This window comes from Mytilus galloprovincialis, chromosome 8 (genome assembly GCF_965363235.1).
Source record: "Mytilus galloprovincialis chromosome 8, xbMytGall1.hap1.1, whole genome shotgun sequence".
Taxonomy (NCBI): domain Eukaryota; kingdom Metazoa; phylum Mollusca; class Bivalvia; order Mytilida; family Mytilidae; genus Mytilus; species Mytilus galloprovincialis.
Window position 1 is genome coordinate 54,950,211 of NC_134845.1, and position 25,796 is coordinate 54,976,006.

General features: G+C 30.0%; 1 protein-coding gene across 1 annotated transcript in view; it reads right to left on the bottom strand.

Moving 5' to 3' along the window:
- LOC143042230 (cadherin-related tumor suppressor-like) overlaps nucleotides 1-25,796 on the bottom strand; it is an 83,673-nt gene that overhangs the window by 27,983 nt on the left and 29,894 nt on the right. The window contains exons 3-6 of the mRNA XM_076214490.1: nucleotides 25,388-25,731; nucleotides 22,415-22,616; nucleotides 11,147-11,337; nucleotides 9,692-10,613 (exon numbers count right to left, since the gene is read on the bottom strand). Coding sequence (XP_076070605.1) covers nucleotides 9,692-10,613; nucleotides 11,147-11,337; nucleotides 22,415-22,616; nucleotides 25,388-25,731 — 1,659 coding nt within the window. The remainder of the gene's footprint in view (nucleotides 1-9,691; nucleotides 10,614-11,146; nucleotides 11,338-22,414; nucleotides 22,617-25,387; nucleotides 25,732-25,796) is intronic.

Sequence of the window (25,796 nt, forward strand, 5' to 3'; positions counted from 1 at the left end):
CCACGAAATCAAATATCAACGAACATGCAAATTTTCCTTAATCCACGAAAATTGGTACCCATGAAAATACATGAATCCACAGTAGTTGTTTTTTCAACTGAAACTACATATATATAAATAGCAAGAATCTGTGTCAATATAGGAAACCATGTTTCAAAGATGATGAACAGAAAGAGGCCTCATAATTCCTCCCCCCTTTTCCTATATTTGGGCACAACTTATCAACCAAAGAACATTAAAGCACAAAGATGAAAAACAACTTTATGCCATGATATGACCTTCAAAAATGAACAAAGACCAAACATACATGTAATAAGCAATAATATTAAAAGATGACGGAATTAAGAAATGTGAAACAATATTTGTAAATATGAAACATTTGTGAAATGTTACAACTGGATAGATTAACTTTCATTGAATTTTAATTTTGCACTGACTTTAAAAATTTATTATATTAAAAACTTTCAAAGGGTATCTACCTGTACATGTTACCGAAACTAATTAATTTTTTTCTTCAAAAGCACATGATTTTATTTTTTATATATTTATGACTTTGAATGTGACAAGATTACAAATATATTTTCAATTATTATTTTTTAATAGCCTCGGTATATTGCGTTATTATGACTCTATCATGTAAATTTAATGCCATGTTCATCTTTAAATTCTATAGAAGGTAACATTATCATATACTTATTAACAATTTTGTGCCATGAAAATTATTCAGTGCATATTAAATACCTAACCATAAAAGAATATTGCACCAGGCATGCATCCATTTAAAAATATGAAATTAAATACATACAATGTTGAAAAGAATGTCAAGAAAATGCACTAGTTCACTTGTTTAACATATTTGCTTCTAAATCATTGCATGGATATCAATTATGTTTTGTGTCCTTAAAAAATATGAAGTTTAGCTTTTCTGAATTTTAAGAGTCAAAAGCCCTGATTAATTGTTATGAAGAAAATAATAATTTAATACTAAAATCCAGTTCCTAATAAAGCTCAGTCTAAAAATCATATTTAAAAATATGTTATCTTAAAACCCAACTTCAAAATCCATATCTAATAATTTATGCCAAAAAAATGTACTTTGAAAAAATGTGATATTTTCCACAATTTTAATATCTTCCAAGTGGTACAACCTTCACTTCAAAGTAAAACATTAAAAACTCTTAAACCTATCAAGTCAACTATATCTAATCTTTGCAACATTTCCCCCTTTTTAATAACGTTTCCAAATTACTACACAACATTAGCTTCTCGAGGATTTAAATCAACTTAATATTTGAAATTTGTCTCCTCACGTTTAAAGTTATCCAGTACACGGCAATTATATTTTCAACATCTTTTGTTAGCAAAACTGTTACTTGAAAGCAACATAAATACAGTTTAATATAAAAGAAATGACAAAATAAAATTCAATCTGAGGGCAAAGGTTTTGTAATGGAGTCTGGTACTTTGTATAGAATGCAGTCATAAAAAGGTACTAACTCGAGAAAAATGAAACTAACAGATTAAACACATTTTTATGGTCAATAAAATATACTTTTGCGACAAAAAAGGATTTGTTGTGGTAGCTGAATTCTTTCAATAAATCATAGACATTTCTTCGTCATTCATATTCAGTTACAAATTTTTAAGAAATGTACAGTTACCATAGTAACATTTATAGCCTCAACTTTCACAGTTTAAATACTTATATTACATTGTTTTTTTTTTAATACTTAAATGTAGTTTTTATAAAGGTACAGTTTCACACATTGATTAATGATAATGTCAACTGTCATCTGAGGCATGTTTGAGACATTAAAAACACAAAAAAATGATGTATAAATGTCTACTCTTTTCATATCAGTTAAATATATTTTATATATATTTGAGACATCAAGAAAATGGCTGAAACATGAGCAATTAGTTCTCATGTATTTTATTAGGGCTAAAAGGACCAGTTTCTTTTTAAAATTAAGAAGAAAAATGACTTGAATATGATGCCAAAAATGTGTATAAGTATTTTGATGATTGTACTGCCTTCTCCCCCACTTTTTAAATTTGTATACTCTATTTTATGGATGTGTAATGTAGCATAATTGTTATGTATTAAAAATTTCCGTCCAAAATGGTGCAATTTGCTTGGAGCCGTCTTGAACATGCAGAGAAGTGTGAGCTTAATCAATGTTTGCATTGTTTAAAGCATAAATTTGAACTTAAAAAAAAAACACAATTCCTTAGTTTACTATGTTGTCAACTGCATAAAGAGAGTTTAGTTGTGTCCTGAATTAATAAACTTTATAGTCTCTTTCTTTTCAAAGCCAGTGGTTGTAAATCAAACTACAAAGTTGACTGAACTAAAACCTGAATTCTGTATGAACTTGGGATGTTTTCATTTCTTCATTCAAATCAAATTAGAGAACATTTAAAAATTAAATGGATCTTTTCATTAAAACCTGACATGTTATATATAATTAATTATTATTAGTCCAAAGTCTGAAACATACACCAACTAATAAAATCAGTGTACAAAAATATTTGCTGTACAGTTTCAACATTGCGACAAAACAAATTAAAAGTGAACCTTATAAGGTCAAAATAATGGAGACATGAGACATGATACACATTTGAACTTAAATGCAATGAACTGGTGCAAAAACATCAAAGGTTATAACAGTGCTTGGTAATTAATGTAAACGACAAACTTTATACATTTTTTTTTCTATTTATGAGGTCATTTTGTACATTATAGTAACTTATCATTCTGGACTAATTTCAAATAAATGTACAAAGTAATGCAATATAACAAAAATAGGTACACCAAAACTCAGGTACTAGACATGATTCTTCCGGCCCATTTATAGTTTTAAAGATTGATTGATTGTTGGCTGTTAAATGACCATAGTTTTACAGCGGATTCCATTGAGTGTGTAGCTAAAGGTATCATTAGCTAGTCATTATTAGGTGAGGTATACTACCCTCCTTTCAAAGTAGCATAGTCCAACAGACAGATAGATGGTTTTCTGAAGGACTAGTCTATTTTAGTCTATTTATAAAGTAGGGTAGTTTACCTAACCTAACAATGACTTCACGGTTCAGCAAACAAGCAAGCTAACCAAAGATATTACCTTTAGCTACACACTCAATGGAATCCGCTGTAAGGAAAGAACTGTTAAACAATACCATGAACATGATGGATACTGCGGATTCAGTTGTTTTATGGGATACAATTATTTGTCCAATTAGTTGGTAACAGGCAATGACAGGTGAATCTTAAATTTTCAATTTAAGTACAAATAAACTCATCATAGATATCAGGACTAAATTTTATATATACGCCAGATGTGCGTTTCGTCTACAAAAGACTCATCAGTGACACTCGAATCCAAAAAAGTTAAAAATCCAAATAAAGTACGGACAAATTTTCTGTAATGCAGGACTTTGTAGTAAAACATGAAAAGAAATAAATCTGTATTGTTTGTTAATTGTTTGTTAAATTGGTGTTTATTGTCATGTGATTTTTATAGTTTTTACATTCACCTGCCTGATTTTTTTTTATGTTTTTCCTGTGCAGGAAGCCCACTGAGACAGTACCGAGAGAAAACAACCAAACCTTCAGCAAGAAAACTAATAATATAAAGCTTTACCATTACATGTTGTTTTTGGGGGATTTATTTGGTGCAAGAAGCCAACTGAGACAGTTACTCAGAGAGAACTTCAGCAAGAAAACTGACAATTAATATACATGATATAGCTTAGACTTTACAGTTCCACAGATTTCATATCATATAAACCAGCATGAGAACAGATTATATTTTCATGAGTTTTGATATATTACACAACAAACTCACCATTTAATTTTCTATGTTTAATAAACATTTAACCAACTTTTGAGAACATAATTAACTGTTAATTAAAATCTACTTCTCACAAAACTACAAACATGTGTTCCCCAGCAGGTGGATGGTTTGTTTTCCATTCATCATAAAGCATAGGAATCTTGGTAAAAGGAAATCTCCTAAGTTTTCATTTAATATGTTCTTAATGTGCAATAAATCAATTTAATTTGACAAATAAACTTAAAAGAATCTTGAATCATAATAATAAATTGTCTGCAAAAACTGACAATTTTAATATATTATACTGTGGTCTTTAATGTGCAAATACATGCACATGTATTACTGATAAATATGTCCCATTACATGGAGAGAACATGGAAGTACATTTTAATGTTAAAAAAAACCTGAGTCCTTGCAGAGTTTTATAATATTTACAGTAAAAACTTAATTCAACTGTTTACCTTTTTTTAACAAGGTGAATCAGTTTTAAATTTTTTGGTCAGAGTTTCTTTAATGCAAGCATCTTACAATGGAAGAAATTAAGAATCTTGTTAAAATGAGTTGGGTTCAGTTGAAAAGAAATGTTCTAATGTCATGAATGTCACGCATGCAATTTATTTCAAAATTTCATTCAACAAAAAAATTAGAAAATCAAAAGTCTGAGTCAAAGTTATCTATTATATATTTTTAAAACCACAAATAAATAATCTTTAAATTTAACTGCTAAGAAAGTGCAGACATTTCTGAGTTAAACTTGACATACGCTTTATCTCTACCCACTCAAACCATTCTTACTATCAACTCCTGCTTCAGAGTGAAGTACCCTTATGATTAAAAATATCATTAAAGCAAACCTGCAGAGATCCATTTTTCAAATAAATTGATTAAAACCTATTTTAAAGACTACTTGCATGAGACGTCTTTATCATAAGGCTTCTGATGACATTGGTTTGTTCTGGAGTGTCCTAACTCAATTCAATGGTGCTTCAAACTTGAGATTCATCCGGTCTGTCAACACTTGAACACTTTTTTAACTCGAGGATTTTCAAGATTTTAATTCTATTAAGTTTCACACTGCACTCATACAGATAGTTTGCTTATGAAACATAATATCCTATTCATATTTAAAAGACAAATATGATCTGCAATAATTTTTGTTGGCAATTACAATTATAAAATTTTGGAATTGAATTTTTCGGAAAAACTTGTCTAGTACTTTACAATATTGTCATGATTATTATAAGTACAAAGAAAGGTAATTTTAAGGACATACATGGGGGTGGATATGTGGTACCTAAATATTTGGCCCATAAATTAGAAGTAAATGATACCATTTAAAATAACATTTGTTTAAACTTTTAAAGAACATGTATTTAAGACCAACGCCTTCTGATTAGGTCAATTAACAGTGTAGTTCTAAAAATTTTGTTTGTTGTATTTTGGGGTAAAAAAGTATAACACTGCATGCTGTAAATATGGACTAGGGATGTAAGCATGCTTTTCTTAAATAATGATAAATACTTTCTCATTTGTTAAACGACTTTGTATCTTAACAGACAAGGACATACTGCAGACATTCGGCTAAATCATGCAATTTTTGTGTATAAAAAGTCCACCTTTTTACAAGTTTCTTCAACCTTTTCGTTTTTTTATCATCCATCAAGAAAAAACATTAATTCAGGGACTTTTTACACCACGAAAATTACCTTAGATAGTCACCTGTCATTTATGATAAACTATTAGTAAAAAAATGAATCTCAGCTATTTTTACAATCATTTCAGATTTGTCAATCTTGCAAACAAAAGACTATAAAATGTTTTTCTACAGTTTTCTGAACTTTATAAATTATCCAACTTTATCAAGTTATACAGGATGCATGTCTGTGAAGCATTTTTTTCATTGGTCTTTACATCTGACCTTATTTTCCCATTACAAGCAATAAATTCTTTGAATTGTTCAAAGGTGACTGAATATGAACTTGGACAAGGTCTAACAAGACAAGAGACGAGATACACAGACAGTTCAAGTTATGTCCTGCCGTTGACAACTTTGATGCTTGTTATTTTAAAACCACATTAATCAGAACAAACTGTTCTTGTTAAAATTTTAGTCAGTGCCCTTTATCAGAATTGCTTTGAATCCAATATTTGAAGTCTTTTTTTTTAAGGGTGAGTCTGATTGTCACAACTTTTTCCAGCGGAAATACAGATATATCATGTATATTGAGATCAGTTCCTAATAATAATACTGATCCACAACTTTTATCATTTTCCCCCTTGGTACAATCTTCCATAAATTATCATAAAGTATCAGTAATTCAGTCCTAGAATATTCATGTAAATCAATTTTAAATCTATGTTATTAAAATATAGAAAAAAATATATTTAAGATCACAAAAATGGTAAAGGACAATGTTAAACAAAGGAAAAAACAGGTTTCACATTTTTAAAGAGTTATCTCCCATTTCTAGAACATAACATTCTGTTTAGACCTTCTATCATATTTCTGACTTAAATAAAACAACTTTTAAAGGCTATCTTATAAACAATATCTCAGGATTTATTTATTTTCAAATATATCCAAATAGATTAACAACAAAAATAAGACAAAAGTGACTTTTAGTCCAACAAATCATAAATTATCTCCCTTTAGTACTTTTGGAATCAAAATGCATTTTCTTAATAACATGGTTAGGGAAAGACAACTAACAAAAGCTTTTCAAATGAAAGTACTCTACAATCGTTTTCAATTACACCACCAGCTGAGAAGTAAAAACAAAGTGGTTTAGATTAGCAAATTGGCAAATCTAGACAAGGAAGAATGCTCAACATGGGTTTTTCGTAATAAATGCATTTCTACAACATTACACAAACAATTACCCAGGCTCTTTGTACAAATTCATAAAGTGTCATAACCATATTTAATTACTAAATAACAAATTCTGCTACTTAATCTTCTTCTTATGTTTTTTGTGAGTTCGTAATTGAATGTGAATGTTTTCATAATGCATAAATTACGGTGCATGTTTTTTGTGAAATTTTCTGCAAATACAATCTGCATTAATGGATTTTTTCATTCAGGACAGAAATAACAAGGAATTTGCAAAAGTAGAAATTATTAGAAAAAATACTAGGTCGGATATATAAACTGTTTTTGATCTTTTGATATCTGTTTCTTGTTTTGTTTAATAAAGGCATTCCGCATACTGCATATAAATCAATATAGGGTTTTAAAAGAGTCGAAAAGGGTTAAATGCCTTTGAAGATTGAATAATCATTGTATTTCATTTTTTTGTTCTTGGCACTGAGTTAAAAGTACTCTTAAAGAGAGAGAGATTATAGGCATATTAAAATGTGGTACTGAAAGGCAGCAATGTCAGCTCTGAGCATGGAATCATATCAAACCTCTATCTTGTCTATGTCATGTATGTCCCAATCCCAGTGTTAAGTAAATGGGAGAATTTTTGCAAAGAATCTACATGATCAATCTCAAATTGTAGCATTTATTGTTATAATAAAACAAATATTCCTTAAGTCCAAATTGATTCTAAAAGAAAAAGAAAATAAGAGACCACAAAAAAGGGCAAAACAAAACCTCTGAATGAACATCAATGCTTGGTTGTAGAAACTTATTACTAGTCAAAGTCAATAACAATGACATAGGTGTACACATATCTTAATCTTAAAAATTTTATACTCAGGAAGAACCAGAAAAATGAGCGTACACGTATCTTAATCTTAAAGATTTTATACTCAGGAAGAACCAGAAAAATGAGCGTACACGTATCTTAATCTTAAAAATTTTATACTCAGGAAGAACCAGAAAAATGAGCGTACACGTATCTTAATCTTAAAAATTTTATACTCAGGAAGAACCAGAAAAATGAGCGTACACGTATCTTAATCTTAAAGATTTTATACTCAGGAAGAACCAGAAAAATGAGCGTACACGTATCTTAATCTTAAAAATTTTATACTCAGGAAGAACCAGAAAAATGAGCGTACACGTATCTTAATCTTAAAGATTTTATACTCAGGAAGAACCAGAAAAATGATAACATTTTTTTTTTTTATTTGTGCAGAATCAATGTTTCATACTTTTATTTGCCAGGTGAGTATGTACTGAAGTTGTTATATATTCTTTTCTGAAGTTCAGTGTATTTTTTATTTCCTTCTTTTCTTTATAAGTAAATAAATAGCAAACCACAGCTTATCATATAAACAATCAATTTCAAGTTGTTAAAAATTCCAATCATTTTTCAAGTTTTAACAAAGAATTTGAAAAGTCAAGATAAAAACCTGCATTTTTCAATGTTTTCAAAATGTTTCTCTGAGCTTTGATAAACAATACCTTTAACATTGTAACAAAGTAACGAAAGTAGATTTGAAATAAATAAACAAAGTTGAAATGACCAAGCTGAATCAACAGCCAAAGATCTGCCAATCATAATCACAAATCGTCATTATATAAGCCACTTCTGCAAAACTAATCTTCTTAAAATATCAAAAAAGCCTCAAGCAATTTTCATTCAATATGAGTTATTTTTTCTCACATGAAAGTGCTATTTAAGTTGCATAATAGCTTAAAATTACATCAAAATAAAGATTTATAATTCAAAATAATTCAGTTTTGTATTAAATCTAACATTAAATCATTCTTATTGCTTAGACATCTTTCAGTGATAGACAAATTTAATGATTAAGAATCATAAGTGTTTTTTATCATTTGAGTAGCTTTTAAAATCAATTAACATATTAAAGTCCTGCATCAAATGCTAATAAAATTAAAAAAATTAAAAAGGATGACACTCAAATTTCACCCTCCATGCACAATCCTACTAGCAACAATTACCTCCCTTTTTGCCAAATCTTTGAGTCATATTTTTAAATTTCTTTCTGTTAAAAAACATTTCAATCTTATTTAAATTTTATCAATTAAATGAAAACAGAGTACACTTTTAATCACTTTTTTTCTAATCTGACAATGAAATTGAAAATTTGTGGTCATGAAATTATTTCTATTTTCAATATTTAATTTGACAAGATCCCTTTCTAATCTTTTTTTAAGTGCAATTCTCGGTTATCAGATTTTTTACACAATTCAACTCAACTTGTTAAGTTAATTAATTTTTCGAACATCATTTTTTCGAGACTGAAATTACACAATACATGAACACCAAAAAATCCTGCGGTAAGATCATACATGATAAAATTATCAGCTCTATTAAGCTTTGCCGTTAGGTCAGATAAAAAATCAAGGTAAAAATGCAGAAAATTGAATTTTAAGTGAATATTTCATCTAATAATGCTCTTATCGCAACAGGTTTATCAATAAAACAATCCTTTCGGCAAAAGAAAAGTACTTAAAAAATAATCTTCTGATGAAAGGATACCAAGGTAAATTTTACAGGTACTATAAAACATAATTTATTTCACACCTATGCGGTGAAAAAGATTTTGTTGCCAGTGATGAACTTCCTGATAAAATTAGTCCTGAAAGCCTTTTTCTTTTTTTTTCTTTCTGGGAGGTATTCCACAAAGATATGACAATATTTTGTCTCACAAAATATAGAAATATTTAAAGTTACTGTTACACCATATAAACTGTACATGCAGTATTTTATTTATTTTTTCGTGAGTACCAATTTTTATGGATTTATGACTTTGCACTTTTTTTACTGTAATAATTTGTTTCAGACTTTAGCAATGAAAACTGCAAAAATTGGTAATGCCAAAATTTATAAATTTAGTGTAAATTTTAGATTTTATTTAACTAATGATTTGCGATTAAAAAGTTAACTTCCATATGTTTTGTACCCCCCTTTATTCATAGTTATGTGTTTCTTATCCAGACTTACCTGAATCAAAAGCTACTATTGTTAGCTGGTACTCCTCACGCTCTTCTCGGTCCAATTTCTTTAGACAAGTTATCTCCCCTGAAGTGTTATTCATCCTAAACACTACTTCCCCATTAACTTTATCTCCTTCACGAAATCCATATGTAACTCTGTTGTTATTCCCAGAATCCTCGTCTCGAGCGGAAACTTGCAGAACATGGACTGGAAGATTGTCAGCCTCTTCTTGAACTAGAGGATAATATGGTGAATTAACGAAAACTGGTTTATTATCATTCACATCCAGTATACTGATTGTAACATCTGCAAATGCAGATTGTGTATTACTTCCACTATCCTCGGCTTGTATCCTCAGTGAATATGTTTGCACACGTTCGTAATCCAAATTCTTTTGTATACGAATAACACCACTGCTCTGGTCGATGGTGAAATCAAAATTTCGATCACCATCAACAATGAAATAGCGCACATTACCGTTTAATCCTTCATCACGATCAGTTGCAGTGACCGTTTTGAGTGTTGTTCCAATTTTTGTATCTTCTGCTATTATTCTACTGTAGGACGTAGGATTAAATATAGGCTTATTATCATTGACATCACTGATTTTAATCATTAGCGACTGTAAAGATGTCTTAGCTGTTTTTCCATTGTCAGAAGCAGAGACGGTAACAGTATAGTTGGGTGTACTTTCTCTATCCAGTGCTGTATTGACTATAACTTCTCCAGTTGACGGATTTATCCTGAATGGTGACTGTGGATGATAGGAGAGAAGGAAATTGATGACAGCATTGTCACCGATATCTTTGTCTTCTGCTTTAACGACAAAAGCCACGCTACCAATCTGCCTGTCTTCTGGAACAGACATCACTGATGGTGTGAGAAACACTGGTGCATTGTCATTGACATCTTTAACAATAACAGTCACCTAAAATATAGAAGGAACAATATATAAATAGATTAATTCATTTTTAACAATATATCTCTCAAAGAAATGCATTCATAAGCTAAGCTTAAACCTACTTGATAAACTATGTGCACCCAAGATAGTTATTTTCCTCAGCAATATAAATGAGGTCTCGCTAATTTTCTTTTTTTGGGGGTCATTTTTTAGTGTCCATTTTGATAAAGTAAATTTTATGAATAGTATAGCTCATAAAGGCTAGTATTAACAAAGCAGATATGTTTGGTTGAAATATAAGATATGATATTCTCCCTCTACATGTACGTGGCCTTCTCAAATATCCTTTCTGGGGGGTTAATAAATTTTTTATCAACCTCATCAAAGTCCAATTATTGTAAACTATTTACTGACAAATCTATATAAAAGTCTTATAGCTAGTCTTAAGACAATGTAAAAAGAGAGTTGACATGACTGCAATGCGACCATCAATCTGAACAAGTCAATTCAATATTTTACGTCTTGTAATTTAATTTGGTTTCATGTTTTCAATACTATACCTGAGTGGTTGTGCTTCTTTTAATGTTAGGAGATTCTGCCTGGTCAATAGCCAATACAGTAAGGCTATAGTTTGCTGTTGTTTCACGGTCAAGCCTCTTTGTGGTGTATAGAGTTCCATTCTCTTTTCCCATTCCAAACTGGCCTTGTGAGTCACCATCAAAGATTTCATAGTGGATCAGACCGTTTAATCCTACAAAGAAAAAAATACAAATTCATAAAACATAGGCAAGATGATTTAAGTTTTCCCATTGACAAGAGAATACCATTCATTCCCTACTCCTTTACAGGTGATTTCCTAATGCTTGTGGAGTAAACGTTTGGTTGGCTTGCTTGCTTTGTTTGTATAATTGTTTATTCAAGCTTTGTAATTAAGAGTGACATCTCCAAACAATATATATTTGACATAGTTAAACCTGTACATATCATATTTAAATTTAATTGGACATTATCCCAATATAATTGTACAATATGGACCATAATTTGGTATTCGGCCTTTGGTTTCTTTTTGTATCCCTTTTTATAAGTTCTAAAACTTTAACTTTTATTCTGTGGGTTGTGTTGATGTTAGAATAGTATTAATGGAACAATTGAGTTTTTCGAGAAAAAATTAATACATTTTGATTCACCGTTTACGTGACAGGAAACAAAACAGGAAACCAATCTTTATTTTCTTTATTTTGCACAATATATTTCAAAAGACATAAATGAACACCATTACTAGTGTTACTTGCTTCATGTTAATATTTAAAATCTTTTTTCAATGTTAAATTAAAGTTTTTTTTAAACGCAACAGGAAACCATAAGAAACCGAAAGCATTTTTTTAGTTTTATTTTATTGCAAAATCTGCTTAAAATGATCTGAACAGTATACTTTTTCTTAAAATCCATCTTAAATGTAACAGTGTTATAAAACTCCTAAATATGTGCTTGTTTTGAAAACAATTAGTACAATTTATTCAGGAATTTCCGTATTTTCTTCATTGATACAGGATACCATAATCGTTGTATCTTGATGTTTTAGCCAAAAAAAATGTATTTATATTTGGTTTTGAAATTCCAGTTATATACAATTTATTCCAAATCATTGGTAATGTAAAATTCTTTAAATCCAGTAAAGAAAACAACTTTTAAATTGGAATTAGCATCTTTATTTAAAATAGGCACCATGTGATATTTGTGACCTGTACACCATCTACATGGTTTCCACATTTTAACCTACTTTAGTGGGCTAAAATCAATAAAGTACTTCCTTTCAAGTCATGCATGGTAAAAGTTTACTTTTCCTTTGACAAGTTTATTGCGTTTCTGATAAGTGTTTGCAAAACATGAATAAAAAAAATTAATTAAAAATTGTGACAAAGATACCAACTTTGTACATTCCAAGTGTAACGGTACATTAACATGTATTTTTTATTAAATTATCTTTATTCACCTAAAATATCCAGTAATATTTACTGCTGAAGCTAAATCAATCCAACGAACATCGGCACCATGATAGGAGACTTAATTTCGATTGAATTTTCCAAGGACCCTTTACATCGTTATTGGGAAACGAAGTGTGTTAAAATGTTGGTCAAATCTGAAATCGATTTTGTCAAGTCATTGGGCATTTATTTTCACACAAGATCGTATGTAACATTATGCACACAGGAAAAATAATAGATCCCCGGCGCAATCTCTTTGAAAATTGTATTTTCCTTTTTTAAACAAGACGAAACAAGCCTACATATTATGTTTGCTTACATCCCGTTGGAAACAAATACAATGTTTAGACCTAGTATTTCGTATATCCGGCTGTAAGGGCGTGATCACATGTTAGTCACATGTTTCACGTATGACCGGAAATGATTAGAACTTAACGACAAAAACAATTTTAATAAATAAATGGACTTCTGTTTCGTGTGAAATGTAACGCATAACGATAACGTCATTTTCTAACTTAATTATTACGAAGAACAAAACAAGAATGTAAATCATCTCTGATTTACCTGTTTGAACATCTCGCGAGAGTTCGTATTTGCATATTGTTGCAAAGAATTCTTTTACAACAAAGCAGATTAAACCATCTAAAATGTGCGTTACGAAATGGGAAACCAAAATAACGACAGTGTTCTTACACCTGCTACAGAAATACTTATAGTTCTCGGCATTTTCTTCTCACTATTCTTATTGGTCGATGTTCTTTGTTATTTTAAAGCAAAAATTACGAATTTGTCGGTGACGATTATCTATAAATTAGTCAGCGTTATGCACTTCGGACGCGAAAAGTAACGCGAGAAACGACACACAAACACGGTCGTATAATCTTTGAAATTTGTTACTTTCAATTTTTTTTCTAGGGAAGAGTAGCATACACTTGTATGTTGATAAAAATAATGGCATCTTTAGATGTAGTTACAACTTTTCTTACAGTAATTCACATTTTATCACTTTTCTATAGTTATAGGAAACGGAGCCCAATAGCAAATTATGGTCCATATACAAAGCAAGCAAGCTAACCAAAGTCTTCCTCTACATGCATTAGGAAATTAGCTGTAAAAGACAAAGACAAATAATTTGTGAACATAAGCCAAAATTAAGCGATACATACATTAATTAGCAGTGATAATAGCATTAATTCCACTTATAAATCTGGGCAACACATTTTAGGCATTTAATGTTGCCTCATATACTCAAATAACCAGACACAATGAAACATGCATTTTTTTTTTTATTTTGCCTGAAGAATTCTAAAGACAATTCAAATCAATGCATTCAAAACACAATGCAGTTGCTTCAAATTTAACAAATTTTAGGGAATATTGCCTCATAAATTTAAAAGAGCTAGAATTCACAACACGAAACATAACACATTTCAATTCTGACTGAAGTCCAATTCTAGAGACATAAGATAATACAATAAGCATAAATCTTAGACAACAATGTATTAAATCGACGCTCTCAAAACAGAATTGCAGTTGCTTAAAAATTTAACAAGTTAATCTGGAAAACATGCCAATTTGGTGCCAACACCTTTGAAAACATAACGAAAGATAACATAACTAGATAGGCATTTCCCATCAATAAATTCTGATCTATTCCATTCTCATACACATCATGAAAACATCAATACAAGACACCTTCTCTATCAATGCCTACATATTTACTAGACAAGAAAGATTGAAATGTATGTCACAACAGCCAAAATGTGTAGAAGATTGGTGAAAATTTGGCATGAAGAAAATTGACATTTTTTCTTTAGAAAACGGTTGTTGAAAAGAATTTTGGTCTCCAAATTGTTTGTTTCTTAAATTTGTACCAGTAATGGAATGTTAGAAGAATTAAAGAAACATAAGATTTTCAACAATTATAGACAGAAAATCATGATTTGCCAATATTTTTTTCATTTTTTAAATTATAATCGGTTTATCCAGATACAGAACGAGCAATTTTTAAAAGGGGGGTTCTAACTATTATGAACCCATTTAAATGCATTGATTGTCCAAAAAAAGAGGATCCAGTCCAACCCCGGAACCTCCCCCTGGATCTGCCACTGTTGTCTAAAAGCATTGTAAAATTTAAAAAAATGTACTGTCAAACCAATGTAAGTGATGCAAACTTCAAAGAAGCAATATGATAATTTAGGAAAAGTTGTAACAGTCTAAAAACAGATTTATATTCGTTATTAAATCTGGTTTGTTTCTTACTTTCTAAAATATATAAACGTTATTGCAACAAAACAGACACAAGCACAAAAGAATTGCAAGATAACAATGGCTCAAATAAATTCTGATTTTATGACCTACAAAACCTGATAATGCCAGTATTACATATCAGTGCCAACATATTTACTATGTAATTTAGACAAGAAAGCCATTTCCTTTGCACCTTATCATGTAATAAGTTGTTAACCGTTATATAACACAGGCTGAAGTCAGATAACAACATTATTTTTGTCTTGGGAGGTGTTATACACGATCATACACCACAAAAAATGATTAGAAACCCCATTTTTCAATGGTTTTAAAAGATGTTACTTATTAAAAGTGAGATGTATTTTTGAACATAGCATTTTCTGCCCAATGATTTTCATCAAGGGGATTTTTACACACGTTTGCTCATAGGAGTGGAGAAACATGTTAAGATTTAAATTAAACTGATCTTGTTTAGTTTCGTACCCTCATCTGCCGAACAAATATTGTAATAACAAATAATTGAATTGTAAGGAATCTGGCGTATCATAGTTTTTTTCAAAAAGTGAATAAATTAACTTTCAAATTCTGACTATTCTGCCATCTAATTCACTATTCTTGTATCATTAAATTCCTTATTAATATCAAACTTGCTTTCAATAGGCAGTGCAAATAGGACACAAAGTTGGGTGCCCTTAAAATTATTATAATAAGGAAGGACAATTCTGTAAAAGAAGCCATATTTTGATACAGGGACAATTAAAAATGCAGATAATTTGAATGCATAAAAAACATTTTCAGAGAACCGCACTTTATTTTTAAAAGAATTCCAAAGAACTGTTATAATCTTTTTTTCTTTATAGTATATGATAATGTCTGAGACGGAGGTACTAAGAAACAATTTTCTGTATATTGATTATGACATTTCTTTAACTATGTTGACTCATTGGAGTTTTAAATTTGTTTTGTGTTAATATTTTGGTATGTACAACTTTGATATCTGCAGACAAATAAATCTTTAAATAATCAGGCAAACCTTTTGAATATCTTGATTAATTTCCAGAACCAAATTTTAGAATTTAAAATCTAGGATACTCATACATTATAGAACATGATATATACCAAAGGAAGCATATTTCAATTCTTCAAAGATTATAAACTGCATGTATCATATTTTCTACACCAAGTAATTATTACCCTGTCATAATCTCACCTCAGAATGTATAAATTTTATCTCTTTAATGCATAGTACAGATGGAAAACATACACAAACCAGATAGTTTATCTGTTAATCATATGTAAAGCTTATGTAAGCTGGCATTTATAATGAATTTGGACATTTTTCTTCCTGAAGAAAAATGAAAAGTCCCATCTGGATACAAGCTGCATGTAGGTACTGAGGACAAGATAAGATAAATCTGTAAATTAGAACCTGACAGGGTGTGTTTGATTAATTCTAATCAGAAATATTTGAAAAGATGCATAGCATTTAGATGAGCATTTTGAGGACAAGTCACATCTGGGTTTGTTAAAGAATCAAGTCAGAAAATTCTGCAATTATTTTAACGGATTCGCTTTATTCAACCAAATTGTTTTCAACGAATACATGTATTATTCTATGATGAAACTACAAAGAAGATCTGGGGGCGATTTAGTACTTCAGGTTTCTAAATATACTTGTTTACTGATGAAGTTGACCTCATAAGTAGATCTAGATGTATTCATATTGCTGTGTTGTCAAAATGCTGCCAATACCTCAAATCTTCTTTTATTCAATGTCTTGTGAGAAGGGCTATAAATAAATGGTCTCACCTCTTATACTTTATGGATGAGAGCTTATATATAACTAAATATAAATAACTTAAAATATGTCATGAGAACAGTTACAATAAAGTTTGATTTTCTTAAAATTTTACCATTGAACAGGTGTCTTAATAAACCAGTAAAAGTAGTGAAACTGTTAAAAATACAATCATCTGCTTCTAGTGCACAAACATAATCCTTGTGACTAAAATTTACTATTCAATACTCATTTGATTTTTCATGAAATAGGAGGGATTTTATCATAAAATCTTTCTTGTAAAATAGTGAAGGCAAAGATCTTGTAATTATGACAAGGGACACCTGTGCAATTCAAAACTAAAAATATGAAAATGAGACGAATCAATTTGAATTGATAATTCACAACTGTGAGGTCATTGTAGATTATGGAAAAGTGTCAAAGAATTTGGGTGGTATGATTGAAGCAAGCTGGAGCAAAAAATATAAATATATGCCAAGGAATAAAATAATTCAAATAGTCTTACATATATAATACCAGAAGATAATTAAATTATATTTATTTTTGTTTTCTCCTTTTTCAATCACAGGTTAAGATTTAAGCAGGAGTCATATTAGATATAGACGGAGAAAAAGATAAAAAACATCACATTCTTCAGTTTAATTCTTCACATTTCCACTTTAAATACAAAATTTAGAAGACAGCTTCCTGCAGTTAATGCCTAACAAATGTCAACCTAATCATAAAATACTGTAAAGTGTTTTGCAATTTAAACACATAAATTAAAAAAAATTGTGCATAATCTCAAGTTGTTGAAATAATCTTGAGTTTAAAAGAAATTAAAATGTCATAAAAAGTCATAAAAACTGATTTAAATTGTCTAGATTATCAACTTTTGAAATGATACCATGATTTTTTTTTTCTGTTAGCTCTGAAGTTACAATGTGACCTTGAACTTGCAAGATTGCAAATCTACATTTAGGTCACAAAAATGTTTTAATTAATATTTTCAGTGATGCTTGGTTCCTGGTAACTTGTGACACATAATCAACATTCATGTCCAAAAAAACTCATGCCTGCGTCAAAATTAAAATCTCAATTTCTCGCTTTTACTTATAAAATAATAATTATTTTTTTATTCGTGAGGCATTTGTCAAGGTAAAAACTCCTTGCTGTCTGTTTCAAACCTGTTATTCTGAAGTTTACATCGTTCAATCATGTCTGATCAAAGAAAAATAAAATCTAATGTTTAATTTTTTATAGAAAATTACATGCTGTTCTCAATCTAATTGTCAAATGTTGACAACTTGATGTATCAATTAAGCTATGACCCAGACCAATTTATTCTCTTAAATGATTACCAGAAAAACTGGTTATAAGTGCAGTTTATAGGTCTTAAATGATGATCACAAAATCTCCTGATCAGGAGCCGATCACTTATTTTAGCTACCCTTTTCTTATGTTATTTTAATCAATCAGAGGTACAGTAACTAAGAATCTATATCAAGCCAACTAGCAAAGGAGTGCAAATTATCCTTTAGAGAAAATTTAGCTGCCAAATTCTACTTTATGCATTGATCTTCCTTTTGGGCTCATTTGAAGAAGGTTTAGAAGCCCAAGACTTGTTGGCACACAGATCTGCCTCTGATTGGGCCTCATTTGAAGAAAATTAAGCATCCAGAAAATTTCTTGTACACAGATCTGCCATTTTGCACATATGGGGCTTCACAACAGCCGGTGTATCATTTCAAGGATTTTAGACATTTCAGTTCAGTTCTTTTCCTACACAAATTTTAAATTGCAAACATCTATTTATGTTTAATTTTTGTTGCTGTTATTGCATCCTTTAATATCAATATAGAAACCTTTTGATAATCACTTTAAACTTGCTTAAACTAATACTAGAAGAATTATTAAAGGTTTCATCATGTCCCAATTGTTACACACCTTCATAGAAAATCTTTAAAATAACTGGATAAATATTGATATGTCATTATTCATTTTAATTCCACTGTAACAATTTCTTGAAATAAATAAGTATTAATACCGGTAGTTGTGGATTAATTTTAATTTTCACAAATATGGATTAACATATTTTAAATATTTAGCATCCATTCTTTTTTTAAACCAAGCCTCAAAACATTCCTTTAACCCAGACTTGAAAAACAAATCAGTCATGAAGTATTTAATAGTAATCAAAAACCTGACAAAATTACGAAAACTTAATCCGACCAATCAGAGCATGACAAAAGATACAATTAGTCCAAACAAAGTAATACAATTATTTTATCGTTTTAAATGTCCAATTTGAAAACAGATACTGGGCTTCATAGACAAATATTTACTTTAAATTTTTCATTGTTCACTTCTCGGATTTGGTTTTAAAGGAGCGACTGTTACAACAGTGTCTGTCTGTCCAAAGCCACTTTTCAAATACTCATAGCCACTTTGGAGTATGTTTTCATTAAAATACATTAAAAGCTATGGAATATTTATAGAAAAAAAGTTTCTATATTAATTAAATACTGGATTTTAACTAAACTTTAAGTTCTCCTACACCAACTGGTTAACAAATGAACTTTTAAGATTTGACAGAAATAAAAAAAATCTTTGCAAGAGGGAAATAACTTCCAAATTTGTTTACCAAAATAATAATGTTTTTAAACACGACTTAATTGTACATTATTACTCCTTTGTTTAAAACAAAAATCTAAACAGAAAAAGACAAACAATATATATTAACTATATTTGGATTTGCTTTCTCATTGAAGTATATCGCACATATCTTTTCATTTATATGAAACGAATTGAAATTATTCCAAAGACAAATACAGGATGTGTATAAAAATATTTTGCCACGAACATCCTTTTAATAAAGTTGAAGGTATCTTATTAATCGTTAAACCCTTTTCATTTAAATTGTGTAAACAATGCATATTTCATTTACAAAGAGATCACATGTCTTAAATACAGGGTTCTGTAAAACTGATTAAAACTTGATAATACCTTTATTGTCTGTCTTGACTAAAATAAGACGGTTATACAGTGCAAATCTGGCCTCTTATGAGGGGGTGACAGAACGTTTGTCCTGTAATTTTTGAAATGATTTAAAGTTTTAGTTAATTCAAACTATTTTTAGTTAGCTTTATGCAATTCCTTTACTCAGAACTGCTTCAATCTGACATATAGGAATGCAGCGTATTATAAAAATGTTGTCTTTTAAATATTGTTTTAGTATGTGTGAATTTGTTCTTCAGAATATATTATTTCCCTAGTTATTTTGTAGCAATTTTGTTGATAAAGGGATAGGTATACCCTCGCCCAGTGAACGCTGTGAAAGTTTTGTTTCCAGTGTGCTTATTATATCTAATTTAACTTATATATCCAATTCAATTTTGCTGACCAAAAAAGGAAAGAAAATATTGTCCCCATAATTTTGTAATTCAGGCTTTCTGGACTAACCCTCCTTTTGAGATCGATTTACCTTGAAGTGCAGTATTTTTGTTAATTCATTTTTTGTAGTCTCACAACAGCAAACGTTTGACGTCACAGGTGAACAGTGATAATTTAATCAAACGTCATGAGATCAATCAGCAAAAAATGAGGTCAGACTAAGTTAAACCATGAGAACTTGTAATCATGTTTTTTCTCCTTTTTTTAACAACTTGAAGCAATTTTCCACATGCATCTCCTTAACGACACGCAAAAAAATTGAAATAATTACATTCTTTATGTCTAATTTAAATTTTCAATAATTTAGTCATAATAACGGAATGACAGCTATCCTAAAAGATGACACAATGTCGCCACAAGGAACAATGGTCACTAAAAAACAAAGATATTTTAAAACAAACTATTTTTCAAATAACAGTATTAAAAAAAAGCCAACTGTTTCAATCCATTGTTTTAAAAGGTACAGATTTATGATTGCGTCGGAGGCCTTTTAAATTTTGAATGAACGCCACAGTATCATAATGCAAAATCTTGACAAATTATTTACACTTTATTTTTTTTCAAAACAATTATCATTAACATCAATAAGTTAAACAAAAATCGTGACTTTGCCTGGTTTAAAATTTTGCAAGAATTCACAAAACACGCAACATTTTGTTTGAAATGATTTCTACAAAATATCGATTGAAACGATAGAAATGAAAGAAAGATGAATCGCTTTTTAGAAATTGAAATTTAAAACATTTCTATGTGTTGAAAGCTCTATTGTCGAAAATACAGTACAAATGATAATTTGATATATTGGGCATCCAATATGATTTTTTTTGCACAAAAGTGTTCGCTGTCCCGTAAGACTTCTGGACCATAAATTTGATATCGACTTCCTACGTCTGAATCAAATTTCATGTACGATTTCTGTCAACTACCTATCCATTTACCCATCCTTCTCTTTCACTGATTTTTAATAAGTTTAAACTTTTTGGGGTGGTCCCTTTGCAAACAATGACACTAGCTGTACAGCAATGACAAAAGACATATAAAATAAGCAAACTTAATTCCTTTATAAAGTTTTCAATTATTATTTTCCAAAAATAAAACGTAAATTATTTACGTTTTTATACAAAAGTATTACTTGAGCTTTACCAAAATAATACCTCTCTTGTAACCTATAGAATCAATTATGAATTTTACGGAAAGGTGAGAGAAAGGCGCCAAACAATTATTTTTCAATTTAACAAAATAATTTCCATCAAAACTCCTCATAAACGTGATACAGCTGAAATGATACTTTAAATAAAAAGCAATGCTTCAACAAACATATTTCTTTGTTTAGGTTATAAACAAGGTTAAGAACTTGAGCCAAATTTTGTCTCCACAACCCCCTTAGGACCTCACAAAAAAACAGGATACCCAATTCAATTACAACTTCTAGTTTGACAACACAGGGTTATCAAAATAAAGAAGAAAATTAACAATATTCTTTGTTGACAGTACAAGCAAGTTTTATGTTTTTCAGACCAAGGGATTTTAAATCGATTTCTGAATAGAATTAAGTAAGCCTTAATCTCGAACAACAGCTTTAGATCTGTAAGTTATAGGAGAAAATGGTCTCAGAATAAATGAATTAATCTAAAAGTCCCAATAAAAAGAACGAACAACAGTTTTAAATGGATCTGTGAGTTACGAGAGAAAATGGTTTCGGAATAAATGAATTAATCTAAAACCCAAATGAAAAGAAGAAAGACGTTGATTGAAATGTAAATGTTATGTAGGTATTAACTTAGTGACGATCAAATAAAAAGACTCTTTATTATCACTGAATAAATTGTCTTCGTCCTGCGATTTGAAAATCATGTATTTCCACCTTAATTGATGGTATTTTAGTTTGACAGTCATTAATTCAATTCTGTACAAAAAAAAATTATTATTCATCACTAAAGCAATCCAGAATTTATATAATCCTAATTATTGTGAATTCATTATAAATTTGTGGAATACTAATTTTCAAGGATTGTGTTTATATTAGCTAAGCCACTAATTTAAGAGATAAAAAAAAAGTATAAGTTCCTTTTATGTTTGAATGCAGACTGCTGGGGCAATAACAATCGATATGGGACAGCAACCAAGCAATATAAATCAACTAAACATCAACTCAAGTGTTCAACAATAGGCGATTATCTATACATGGTCTATTTAAGTTCTACTTGACCACGAGTCTAGAATAGCCGACCATCAAAACAAAATGAAAGACTCAACCTAAATTTGGCAACTACTGACAAGTTTTTCTATTCAAATTTCCAAAATTAGTTTTGACATAATGTCATTGATGACAAGTCTTTCAAGTAATTGACCAATACACCTACCAGAATCAATATCTGTGGCAGAAACCATGCCAACACTTGTTCCTATGGCAACATCTTCCTTGACCTCAGTGCTGTATGACATGGGGTCAAAAACAGGTTCGTTGTCATTAGTGTCCTTGATGTTCATAAATATTGTGACTGTAGAGGACAGAACAGGGCTCCCTCTATCTTCTGCTTTCACTTTCAGGGTATACAACTGTATCTAAAAATAGAAATAAGCATGAACTTTATAAAAAAAAAAAAAAAAAAAAAGATAGAAAATGCTATCTTTACAAAAGAGAAGTCTATTCTTCTTATCCAAAGATGATAATAGCTGTGTAGTTTATGTGTTAAAGTTTGCATTGTGTTTGAAAGCCTTGATGATGGTCAGTTTTGTGAAGCAGTTTTAATAGGAAAAATTTTATGTTTTTTAAATAATGTTCAAAAATTGATCCTACAAGATCAACCAACAAATTATATAGTGTGCAATTACTACTGGAAAAGGAAATTGGGAGTTACAAGGCCAGCCTTAAAACCATCATATCCACTTTGTTTGATTTATTGAATTTTTGTCGAGCCTTCGACTTTAGTCGAAAAAGCGAGACTAAGCGATCCTACATTCCGTCGTCGTCGGCGTCGTCGTCGTCGGCGGCGTCCACAAATATTCACTCTGTGGTTAAAGTTTTTGAAATTTTAATAACTTTCTTAAACTATACTGAATTTCTACCAATCTTGGACAGAAGCTTGTTTATGATCATAAGAAAGTATCCAGAAGTAAATTTTGTAAAAATAAAATTCCATTTTTTCCGTATTTTACTTATAAATGGACTTAGTTTTTCTGTGAGGAAACATTACATTCACTCTGTGGTTAAAGTTTTTAAAATTTTAATAACTTTCATAAACTATCCTTGATTTGTACAAAACTTGGACAGAAGCTTGTTTATGATCATAAGATAGTATCAAGAAGAAAATTTTGTAAAAATAAATTTCCACTTTTCCGTATTTTACTTATAAATGGACTTAGTTTTTTTGCCAGAAACAAAAAATTCACTCTGTGGTTTAAGTTTTTAAAATTTTTATAATGTTCTTAAACTATCCTGGATTTCTACCAAACTTAAACAAAAGCTTGTTTCTGATCATAAGATATTATTCAGAAGTAAATTTTGTAAAAAAAAAAAATCACTTTTTCCGTATTTTACTTATAAATGGACTTAGTTTTTCTTCCAGTTAACATTACATACAGTCTGCAGTTAAAGTTTATAAATCATTTATTAGATTCATAAACTATCCTGGATTTTTTTACCAAACTTGGAAGCTTCTTTCAATCAAAAGACAGTATCGAGAGGGAAATTTTATTGATGTTTTTCCTCATTTTTGTTGAGTCTGCGATTAACAGCAAAAGTAGGCGAGACACTGGGTTCCGTGGAACCCTTACAAATTTTTTACTTACTAAACTATTGTTTGCCCCTGTACTATTTAAAGAAAAATTTGTAAGGGTTCCGCGGAACCCAGTGTCTCGCCTATTTTTGCTGTAAATCACAGGCTCAACAACAATGAGGAAAAAAATCAATAAAAATATTCCTCTTGTTACTATTTTATGATTGTAAGAAAATCTAAGTCCATTTGAAAGTAAATTACAGAAAAAAACAGAGTAATCTTTTTACAAACTTTACTTCTGGATACAATCTTATGATCATAAATAAGGTTATTTCCAAGTTTGGTACAAACCCAGGATAGTTTAAGAAAGTTATTTAAATTTTAAAAACTTTAACCACAGAGTGAATGTAATGGTTCCCTGCAGAAAAAACTAAGTCCATTTATAAGTAAAATACGGAAAAAATTGAATTTTATTTTTACAAAATTTTCTTCTGGATACTATCTTATGATCATAAACAAGCTTCTGTCCAAGTTTTGTACAAACCCAGGATAGTTAAAGAAAGTTATTAAAATTCTAAAAACTTTAACCACAGAGTGAATGTAATGTTTCCCCGCAAAAAAAACTAAGTCCATTTATAAGTAAAATACGGAAAAAATGGAATTTTATTTTTACAAAATTTACTTCTGGATATTATCTTATGATCATAAACAAGCTTCTGTCCAAGTTTGGTACAAACCCAGGATAGTTTGAGAAAGTTATTAAAATTCTAAAAACTTTAACCACAGAGTGAATGTTTTGTTTCCCCGCAGAAAAAACTAAGTCCATTTATAGTAAAATACGGAAAAAATGGAATTTTATTTTTACAAAATTTACTTCTGGATACTATCTTATGATCATAAACAAGCTTCTGTCAAAGTTTGGTAGAAATCCAGTATAGTTTAAGAAAGTTATTAAAATTTCAAAAACTTTAACCACAGAGTGAATATTTGTTGACGCCGCCGACGACGCCGACGACGACGGAATGTAGGATCGCTTAGTCTCGCTTTTTCGACTAAAGTCGAAGGCTCGACAAAAATCTGTTTAAAAATATATATGTCATTGTGCTCAAAACAAAATGAAATAATGGTTTCTTCAACAGTTGTCTATCATGTGACATAACATCCATCTTGTATGATGTGACATATAAAACACCATTTGTTAACACAGTTTACTTTGAGTACAGGTGAAATCGTCAAACTAATCATTTCAATACACATTTACTAATTACCTAGGTCATTAACATAAGAATTTCTCGTCAAAACTTTATTACTTTTCTGTAAACATGAAAAATGATTCACCAGCGGAAATATATTCGTTTTATTGTCAGAATTTAAATTATTGATGTTCAAAGATAGAAAATAAATTAGACGTACATGATGTTTTGATCACAAAGAAATCTTTTTTAAGGACATTTATTTAACGTTTATTAAAATTTACATTTATATGAGTGTCTTTGTGGGCACCATAAAAATTCAACGAATTTTAAATTCACTATGCAGCTACGGTGAAATAGTTTTAAAACCCCGAGACTTGAAACTTGAATAGACACTCATACATATACTCTCCATCAAAATTACCTCTTCAAAGTCTAAGTTTCCTCTCAAAGTAAATGTACCCTTCTGGAGGTCCAACATAAATAAATCGGACCCCCAGGTGGTCAAGAGGGTATAGTAGACCTCTCCAGCTATTCCCTCGTCCAAATCCTCAGCCTCCACTCTTCCAAGAGTGGTCCCAACAGCAGTGTCTTCTGGGACATCAAAAGTGTACAGACTTTGTTTAAAAGTTGGTGGACTATCGTTGATGTCTGTAACCGTAACAACCACAGTAGCTGTAGATGTCTGTACTCCATCGGATGCTTGGACAACTAGTGTATGCTTTTTGTTTGTCTCCCTGTCCAGCTTTGATGAAAGTTTGATTTCACCTAAAAAATAAAGAACAAGTGAAGTTAAATATAGAAGTCTTATAAAATGCTATAAAAATGGCGGC